The 9,918-nt window shown below is 34.5% G+C and overlaps 2 protein-coding genes across 4 annotated transcripts; one reads left to right on the top strand and one right to left on the bottom strand.

The window, feature by feature from the left end:
- Window positions 1-1,449: 1,449 nt before the first annotated feature.
- Window positions 1,450-7,778, bottom strand: LOC148192240 (putative calcium-transporting ATPase 11, plasma membrane-type). Of its 3 annotated transcripts, XM_088098894.1 has the most exons (9): window positions 7,573-7,778; window positions 5,180-5,234; window positions 4,145-5,013; window positions 3,342-4,113; window positions 3,085-3,146; window positions 2,842-3,000; window positions 2,450-2,621; window positions 2,061-2,362; window positions 1,450-1,962 (listed from the first exon to the last, which is right to left on the bottom strand). In XM_088098894.1, the coding sequence occupies exons 1-9, from the start codon at window positions 7,744-7,746 to the stop codon at window positions 1,648-1,650; spliced, it is 2,880 nt and encodes a 959-aa protein (XP_087955020.1). In that variant the 5' UTR covers window positions 7,747-7,778; the 3' UTR covers window positions 1,450-1,647. The 3 variants fall into 3 exon arrangements, with proteins under 3 accessions (XP_087955020.1, XP_087955018.1, XP_087955019.1); XM_088098892.1 differs by having other exon boundaries at window positions 3,085-4,113; window positions 4,145-5,029; window positions 5,178-5,234; XM_088098893.1 differs by having other exon boundaries at window positions 3,085-4,113.
- A 1,175-nt stretch (window positions 7,779-8,953) lies between these two features.
- Window positions 8,954-9,782, top strand: LOC124843635 (B-box zinc finger protein 23-like). The gene is made up of 2 exons (XM_047320435.2): window positions 8,954-9,496; window positions 9,607-9,782. The coding sequence occupies exons 1-2, from the start codon at window positions 9,113-9,115 to the stop codon at window positions 9,709-9,711; spliced, it is 489 nt and encodes a 162-aa protein (XP_047176391.1). The 5' UTR covers window positions 8,954-9,112; the 3' UTR covers window positions 9,712-9,782.
- Window positions 9,783-9,918: the final 136 nt, after the last annotated feature.

The following is a 9,918-nucleotide window of genomic DNA, read 5'->3' as shown; positions in this document are numbered from 1 at the left end:
TTTTTTAACCAAACTTGGTAAAAAATAAAATAAATACGTGATTACATATGTACTAAAAAGGGACTTTTGAAATATTGAAGTCTGAAGTTGTATGAAAAAGAACTCATTTTTACAGTTAAGTTAATTCTAAATGTATGAAAAGTATAGAAAATGTTACCACACTGTTGAGCTGGAATTCAAAATTGATTTGAATATTTTTTAATTAAAATCTAAAGTAACTCTTATAAGTTGGAAAAGATCTCATCAACCTATTCAGTTAATATTCTTATTTGATTATCAAAAATTTAAATTTTGACCATTTAAAATATAAATACAAGATTTGTAATAAATTTAAATAAAATTAATTTTAAATATCAAAGTAAAATAGATAATTAAGAGGATTTTAACCATTTTAGGTTTGAAAAAAAGATGATTAAAGAGCTTTAGATACTGATTGTGATAATTTTAAAAGAGTGAGGTTTATATAATTTGGTATTTGCTAATAAGATTATTTGATTGGGGGGATTATTGAAAATAAAAAGGTGAAGTTTGTAAATTATAAAGGTAGTATTAATATGTATTAATTAAACTCAACTCATATTTTATTAAAAGACGAATAAGAGCCAAAATGAATATTATTATTATGCTTGAAAGAGGATCAAACTCATGTTTCTTGCAGTGGTTGGAAAGTATCATGAACATTAATATATCAACACAAATGTATTTAAATGATTTATAAAAAATATACATACACTAGATCTAAACCATAAACTATATATTTAATAACTAGTTCATATGATTAAACTAAGGAGGTACGTAATGGTTGTACCAGTTATTTAAATTTAGTATGTTTACCAAGTTAATAACCGTCCAATTTTGATAACACTAATAAGGGGAAAGTAGAACATCTAAGAAATAAGAGATAAATAAATTTAAATAGATAAATTAATTTTTTAATAAATAATTTAACTTGAAACAATATACAAATTTACTTCAGAGATGTAGATAATAAATTAAAATACGAAAATAATTCTTTTAACTGAAGAATAGTTAAGAGGGTCAAATATGCGTAAAAAGATTAACGCTTTTAAAATTAAGAAAAAAAATAATGGTCAAAAGTTCTTAAAATTAATCTTAAAAACCTTTCAATTTTGCCCAGAAAAAAGAAGAAGAAAATTTTAAGTTCTTTAAGAAAGAAAGAGTCTAAAATAAACTGCTATAAGAATATTCCACGAAACTGATATAAGAGAAGAGTGAAGTATACGATAGAGTTAATACATAGTATGTGAAGAAAAGAATAAACATGGTTTAAAAAATGAACATTATTCTTAAACTAATAACTTTTCACCAATAATCATAAGTTAACAATTAAGCAGAAAATTCTAAACTTAGCCTATGTTTACTAGCAAATTTAATGTACTAGAGACAAAAAAATATTTTTTAAAAAAATTTGTGTATCATGATCGGAAAGTATCGTGATGATGATAAAGATCAGAGAAAAAGTCAAGGTAGGGTTGAGGAATTCTGACGATGATAAGGTTCTGAAGAGAATGAGGGAAGAAAGAAAGGTAGGAATGGTGGAAGCTAACTCTAAAATGGTGATAAGTTATGGTATATGTTTCCATAAGGGTGAAGGGTTTGAAAAAAGATATGGTATATAGTGAATATTCAAGCGAGATCAGGGCCAGTGGGGAGCTGTTCGTAACCGTCATGGTGGGTGGCGGCGGCGACGTAGGTGCTGGATGGTACCGGAATGCACTTGAGGAGAACAGCTACGACTAAACTCACCGCACCGATCATGACGCTTACAAACCACAGTTCCCGGCTGAGCGGTACCGTTTGGGCAAAAGCACCAAGATATTCAACTATCAAGGCTTGAGAGCATATCGTTATGCTCATCACTATAAGGAACACCCAGCTGCTTATCATGCCTTCGAAAACATTGATCTTCTCCATGTCACGGCTGTTTATCTCGTTGAAAACCTATTAATCACACAGAATGTTCTTTTCAATGGTTGCATGCATGGAAGTTAGCAGAATACGATGTTATTCTAGGCCAGCCGTTAACTGACTATTATTACCTGACAGAATACGAAGCTGTTGAATATGACTGTGTTCAGAAGCAAGGTAGTATCGTCGTGTTCATCGAGCTTGAGAATCTGTTTGCCACGAAATTTGAGAACCAAAAGGACCATAATTTGGTAGATGCTCTGACCGATTATGTTCCTCCACATGATCCTGGTGATGAATTTAGCGTTCTTTCCTATAGGGGGCCTCTTCATCAGCCCATCATGCGGAGGTTCTGTAGCCAGTGCCAACGCGCCGAGAGTGTCCATGATCATGTTTACCCAAAGCATTTGAACAGCACTGAGAGGAGCAGAGCCTGAAATGAATTTCTGTTGTGATTACTCATCTGAATCGAACCAGTAATTTAGCCGTGGCTTGAAAAGCTGGTTATACGTATTATTACCTGACACGCAGGCTGAAACGAAATTCAGCATGAGAGCTACAACATTAACTGTTAACTGGAACTGAACAAACTTTTGTATATTAATGTAAACAGAACGCCCCCATCTGGTAACCTTCACTATGGTCGAGAAGTTATCATCCATTACAATCACATCCGCGTTCTCTTTGGCAACCTGGAGAAGATCGAGGTTAACAGTACTCAGCACACAGTTCTATGTAAAATAAGTGACCAAAATGAAAAATGAAACCGACTATATATATCACTCTCTGCCGAAAACCTTAGACATTAAAGCATTAGATTAATAAGTCTTCGGACACTTGCATTTCGGACAATAACATCGTATGAAACAAGAAATGGAAAGTGATATATAGATTGTGGCTACAACAACAAACCTCTGTCCCTGCAATGCCCATGGCTAGTCCAATATCAGCTTCATGCAACGCTGGGGCATCATTGGTGCCATCCCCAGTTACTGCGACAACCTCGTTAAAATCCTCCCTCAAATGGGTCACTAATTTGTGTTTGTCAAGGGGCAAGGATCGGGCCATTACCTACAAACACCAAGAAACCGATTTGTAAATGTATTATCCTTGCTAAAACAGTAAAAGTAGTATCCTTTGAAGAGTAATCTAGACCTGAATTTTCGGTATTATCTTTTCCAGTTCTTGCTGGGACTTGTTCCGGAAATCTGGTCCCTCTATCGCAATTCCATCTGTCAATATGCCGCATTCTCTAGCTATTGCTTTGGCAGTGTTTATGTTGTCACCAGTCACCATTCTAACGACAATGCCAGCTTCTAAACAAGTCTTGACAGCTTCTTTTACTCCAGGCCTGACTGGATCCTTGATCCCAACAATAGATATCAACGTGTATTTGTCTTCAGGAATACTACCTCGTTCAGAAGATCCTTCAATATCGTTGAAGGCAATGCAGAGTGTTCTCAGAGCATCAGAAGCAAATCCGTTGATAACTTCTGTGATGCTACTCCTTTGTTGTTCGTTCAAAAGGACCACTTTGCCGTCTGCGTCGACAACTTTGTCGCACATTTTCACAACCAATTCTGATGCTCCTTTGCAAAATGCTCGATACTTGTTGGGGCCACCGGGAAGAGCCACCAGCACTGACATCTTTTTTCTGGTTGAATTGAAAGGTTCAACCTTCACTATTTTATACTTGTCGTTATAAAACTTGGAATCACCTCCCAAAAGCAAGCCAAATTCCAACAAAGCGGATTCTGTGGGGGTACCCATGATCTTGTTCTTTCCATCTAGCCCTTTGACTATCTCTGAGCCAGTATTCTGGAATATGGATTGCAAAAGAAGATCAAATGTTTGTTCAGAAATCAAGGGCTTCAACAAATTTTCACTGTGGTCGCTTTTAACGGCCTTAGTTTGTCCACAAATCCATATTTTGTCTACAACCATGTGATTTGTAGTCAAAGTTCCTGTTTTATCAGTGCAAATACAACTTGCTGAACCCATGGTCTCGCATGCGGAGAGATGCCTGACCAGTGCCTTGTCATTCATCAATTTCTTCATTGCAAATGCAAGGCTTAGTGTGACTGCCAAAGGAAGCCCCTCGGGAACTGCCACAACTATAATAATGACGGCGGTGGCAAAGAAATTGAGAAGCTTGGATGCATCATTCAGAGACCATTTTGTGATCTCATGGTGAGCTATTTTCCCCCACAGAAACCTGCCTCGTCAGAACTATGAACGTGAGAAGGGCAAAACCCAAACCTATCTTACCAATAATGGTTGCAACTCCATTTAGTTTGACCTGAAGTGGTGTCTCATCATCTCCTCCTTCGTTCAGAGTATCCATCAATCTTCCCCATTCCGTCCTCACACCAACGGACGTGACCAACATCTTTGCAGACCCATCTTGCACTGTGGTCCCAGCAAGAAGATAAGGCTTCTGATTATCAACATTTACGGCGTCGCTCTCACCTGATAGACTTGATTCGTCTATTAATAAGCCGAAACCAGATATCAATAACCCATCTGCAGGAACTACGTCTCCTATTGAAAGATGGACCATGTCTCCTACCACTAGATCATGAATTGAAACTTTTTGCCTTCTACCGTCTCTTGTTACTTGAATGCTGACATTTTTCTTTTCTTTATCCAAGTCCTTAAATTGCAAAGACTGTTTATAGTCACTGATTGAAGTGACAAAGACCACCAAAAGTATAGATAGTATGATTCCCACTCCATCGTACATACCTTTTGGCCATCCTTCGGTTAAAATTCCAACACCAACTGAAACGAATGAACATGCCATAAGGATGATTAGAGTTAAGTCCTGCATTGCATCCCAAACGAACATCCAAAAGCTTCTAGGGGGCTTCTCGGCATGCCGGTTACAGCCATAGATATTTTGTCTGTGCTCAACATCTACCGAAATAACGCCCTCTTGCAAGGACACACGAACAACCCTTGCTACTCCTTCCACTCCTTCGTAGCGTTCTAAACATTTCTTGTCATGGGATCGAACAATGGAGGCTAATTCGTCGGGCTCAATTTCAAAGCCTGCTTCCCGAGTCGCTTTTGAGAGCGTGTAACCTTGATTATCACCGGTGTCGCCACCGACACCACCACCTTTACCTCCGCCGTCCCCACCATCACCATCACGACGGCTCCCAGCTGAATGAGAAGGAAAAGAAAAAAAATGTAACAAAACAGCGAGTGAAAAACAAAAGGGTGAATGAAAGTGATTAAGCGTGTATACCGTTAATAAAATGCAACGCTGCTTTTTGAACATAGAGAGCCACCCGTATTTTTTCCTGGTCAAGATAGTAATAAGAGCGACATATTTTCATAGTGCCAGAGATTAAACATAACAGTTCCTTAGCTAAACAAAAAGCACACTACACTGCACATAACATACTGCTTATCATAGTCGGAACACAATTTGATAAAGTCAAATGAAATGGCTGCCAATGGGACAACATACATTATTCACCACCTTTATAAAGCTTCTACTCTTTATCTTTTACACCATTGTAGTTTTTCAACATAGAGCTGGCCTAGTTCGATACATGTTTTAATTGTTTCTATTACGAAACTCAAATGAATTAGTTTCATGAAATTGAGATAACATGCATACGTAGTTAAGCCATGCAAGCTGTTTGTCCAGTTTAATGCTATATACAATATAAAAAAGCGAAGATGTTCGCTGTGCTACACTACTTTGAGTCCTTTCTTCTTTACCCGTGGTGATTATCCTTTAGTTTTTACCAGTGTCTGTCTTATTTTCTTCTTTGCCCTTGATTTTATAATGTTTTATAATATTTATATTATTATAGAGGATGAGAGCTTAGAAACCGTATGCTTAGGAGTTATATGAAATCCCTGGTTTAGTAGATCATAATACGATTACGTTATAGCATTCTGAATAATTTGATGACTGTCATCTCAATTTTGTATTTGTTAGAAAACAGATGCAATTAAACCATTACATAGTTGGTATCCACACATTCTCTTGGTGTTTCTGAACCAGAAAATGATATATATGATGTTTTGAATAGTTTTACTTTCCTTTACTACTTCGTTTGGAAATTTGTTACCTTTAATTGAAAGTAATGTATGATAGAACTGCGGTAATACGATTTAATGTGCAACAGAGAAGAGGGAATTTTTCTCTTTTTTCGTTTGATGTTGGTGTCTTCGATTTATAATTGAGGTATGTAATAGCATTTTCAATCTTCAAATATTCCCTCATTCATAGTCATATCAACCTGTTCTGTGATCTAAAATTCCCATAGTGGTGGTATAGGAATTTTTATGGATCACATGTATCATGAAACCTCACTTGATGATCATATTCTTGTAAATTTTATTTTTATGAAAAAATTATTATTCTTTTGATGTAACATTGATAACAACATGAGCGAGATTTAAAGTCTCATAAAGAACTGAACAAGTCTTTTGGAGAATTTAGGTCTTCAAATAAATCCCCGACTTTAAAATTATTAAGAATGAAAAATGGAGAGTATCACAACAAAAATATAATGAGAACTTATCAGAAATTTAATACAAATAATTCTAAGTCTAGTATCACTTCAAGTTGAGTTTCACTTGATTACTTAATGTATGTCATAGTATGTACAAGTCTAGACATTGCTCATGTTATTGATGTTGGTAGTCATTTTCTTACTAATCACAGAAAAAGAACATTCACTGGATACTTATGTATCTCAAAGCTATTTCTAGATGACAATCTACACTGCAAACATGAAAATGTATTCTTTATCTTTTAAGCAAGAATATATTGTTGTTACAAAAGCTATTTAGTCGCTTGTATATGAATGCATAAATTCTTACGATTGGCATATTTACAAGACAAATATATATATTATATATATATATATATATATATATATATATATATATATATATATATATATATATATATATATATATATATATATATATATATATATATATATATATATATATATATATATATATATATATATATATATATATATATGCAAGGACAAACAAGTTTGGATGACTATGAAAGAAATTTGTGAATTTAATAAGAGTTTTAAAATCTCCCTGTTTCCCTCTTTTATGTTTGGTGTATGTTATTGTTTGTTGTTTGTATATTTTATTGTTTGTTATTTGTTGGTGCCGCTCTGATTCTTAAATCGAGGTAACGTGAAAAGAAGCTCCGGCGACACCAAGTTAACGATTAATCAATTCTCCCGGATCTATACATCAACGTAAACATTTTTTATTATCAGGATTAATTCACATGCGTTAATTATATTTAAAAATAAACAAGAGTAGGTAACTAAATTACTATGTAGCTGGTTCAGTAAGAACTTGATTACACTTAGAACTAGCTTTCATTGCTTGCTACGCTACCGATGTGGCTGCGTTTTCACCGAGAAATTTAATGAAATATGCAAAAGGAGCAAAACCAATCGGATTTTGATCTAGTGTGAGTTTTTCTGAAGCCGAAAATGGTAAAACCGATGCATATATATATACATGTTTCAACAGTGGAATCGGTTCTTTGATCCGAAACGGAAAAGAGAGAAGTAATGGATATTACACCAATCGATTCACAGAGATTAGGTATTGGAATGGAAAACGGAAGAGACGAATGTGTACCTGGAGCTTTCTACGCTTGTGTTCCGCTTCGGCGCGTTGGGCGAGATTGGCGACCATGCGGAAGCGGCGGCGGGGATTTTTGACGACGGAGACCGCGGATCTCCATCGGCGGAGGGCGGACTCCGAAGGGTTCTTCGGCTGGACGCTGAAGTTTTCTCTCAGGTACTTCTCCATTGCTATTCACTGATCACTAAGCTTTCTCCATTAACAATCACTCTCTTCTTTTACTATTTTGGTCACAATGTTGGTTTGATTAAGAAACACGAAACGAGGAAGAGAAAGAAAGAAAGTTTCAAACGACGCCTAATATGGCGGGAACAAGAAAGAGAAAGCTGCCACAGACAAACAAAACAGAAGAGGAGCACTAAAGCCAATTACCGTAACATCCTTCGTTTTCTTCATAATTAATTATATAACGTTCTCATTTTACTCTTTTACATTACCATAATATCTTTTTTTATCAACAGTATCTCAAAAAGTAAATAATTTACTTTTGTTTTTACAATTTTTATAGAAGTAATAATTTTGTAAATAATTCGTTTTAAATATACAAACCAATAAAATAATAACACGTTTATTTAAAAAAAAGTCGTTAAAATGTTATTTTTGTCTTTAAAACATGATTACTAAAACTCAAAAAATATAAAAGTAACATTATAAATGTAAAATCCTATATGTTTTCTAAAAGGATTGAATGTGTCACATGAATTGTAAGGGTCACATATTTGTCCCCATTATTGGTCATTTTATAATTATCCTAAAATTTTGATTGATCAACAGATTCACAATTATAACAATTAATATAATTATCTACTTCGATATTTTAAACTTCGATATTTAGGTTAATGAATATTTCAAATGATAAGTTATTCCACAAATATGATCATCATAATATGATACCATATGCATATACAATATTAATTATTACAATAAATTTAAGATATTGTATAACTATAGAACACGTATTTTACTTTATATAATATATGCATATATATTCTGATTTTAAATTGTTGAGATAACATTATATTTAAGAGAAATAAGTTTCATTTGAGGTTTAAAGGAAAAAGAAAATTTATGTGAGAACCATTTTGTTTTTTCATTTATTTGAATTATGACAGTTAATTAACGCAGTCAAGTGTTATATATTGGAAATAGTAACATAAATTTATTTTCATTTTTTTTGTTAAAGTGATATTTTTAGTTTTTTAAATTTACATTGATATTTTAATTTCTTAATTATAAAATTAATAATTTTTTTGTCCTCTATGTTTAAAAATGTATATTTTCGTGAAATTTAAATTTAGTGGAAAGATAAAAGAGTTGAGAAATTGAGTTAAAAGTGAAGAGGAAGAAAGATATAGAAAGTTTATTGGAGGTAGTTGCAGAGGTGAAAAATATCCAACAGTGCTGGATTATGTGGATTGATGAAAGGAGTTTTTCGCGGGAGAAAAATCTAGTCTCCGGCTAAATCGGAGAAAGGAAGTTAGTATAATAATAACACATTGGATTGAGGGAAGAATGAGAAGAGAAGTGGGAAGAAATGGAGGAGTCATGCGCGCTGTGTAAGAAGAGGGCGGCGATGTTGTGCGACGCGGACCAGGCAAAGCTGTGCTGGGAGTGCGACGGCAAAGTTCACAGCGCCAATTTCTTGGTGGCGAGGCATTCTCGTGTGCTTCTGTGTCGTTCGTGTCATTCTCTCACTCCCTGGAAAGCCTCCGGCACCAAACTCACGCCCTCCATCTCCTTTTGTCAACCTTGTCTCGGGGATCGAACTGCCAGGTTGCGGCTCTTGGTCAACGATGTTCCCCAACCACAAAAAGAAGGGGAGAATGAAGCGCCTCCACCGTCCTCTGCTTCTGCCACGTCACCACCCCGTCCTTCCGCTTTACCATTAAGAAATCACTCTTCCTCTATCGATTCTCATGTAAGAAGAACAAAACTATCTATCCACATTTTCTTTCTATTATTATTATTATTATTATTATTATTATTATTATTATTATTATTATTTATTGGTTATGTTATTGGTTATAGGATGAGACAGCGTGTTCTTCGTCACAGATGCTTGATGCTAACCAGGGCAGTAGGGATGGAACCTCTGAGCCTACTGAAGAGACGACGAAGGATGAAATACTTTGACACATATCAATTTTTTTTTTTTTTTGTATTTATTCAATGGTATTATTTTATATTTTTATTTAAGTATAAATATTTATTTTTTTTATGAATATTTTACTTTTTTATAATTAGTCATGATTGTGTTAATGAGTAAGTATTATAAGATTATGTTCATAGATCAACCTCAATTTATGGTAGACTTAGTTTTGTTTCCTCATTGATTTTGCG

This window comes from Vigna umbellata, chromosome 9, assembly GCF_029865625.1.
Source record: "Vigna umbellata cultivar VRB3 chromosome 9, Vumbellata_1.0, whole genome shotgun sequence".
Lineage (NCBI taxonomy): Eukaryota > Viridiplantae > Streptophyta > Magnoliopsida > Fabales > Fabaceae > Vigna > Vigna umbellata.
Note: the sequence above shows the minus strand (reverse complement) of the source record. Positions and strands in the feature narration are given on the sequence as shown.

What these genes read in the sequence shown, in the direction of transcription:
- LOC148192240 (XM_088098892.1), bottom strand. Translation starts at nt 7,746, where the DNA reads ATGGAGAAGTACCTGAGAGAAAACTTCAGCGTCCAGCCGAAGAACCCT. An exon ending in CGTTTCAGCCTGCGTGTCAG is followed by an intron (nt 2,363 to 2,449) that starts GTAATAATACGT and finishes AATTCATTTCAG; the next exon opens with GCTCTGCTCCTCTCAGTGCT. An exon ending in ACAGCTTCGTATTCTGTCAG is followed by an intron (nt 1,963 to 2,060) that starts GTAATAATAGTC and finishes TGTGATTAATAG; the next exon opens with GTTTTCAACGAGATAAACAG.
- LOC124843635 (XM_047320435.2), top strand. Translation starts at nt 9,113, where the DNA reads ATGGAGGAGTCATGCGCGCTGTGTAAGAAGAGGGCGGCGATGTTGTGC. An exon ending in CTTCCTCTATCGATTCTCAT is followed by an intron (nt 9,497 to 9,606) that starts GTAAGAAGAACA and finishes TATTGGTTATAG; the next exon opens with GATGAGACAGCGTGTTCTTC.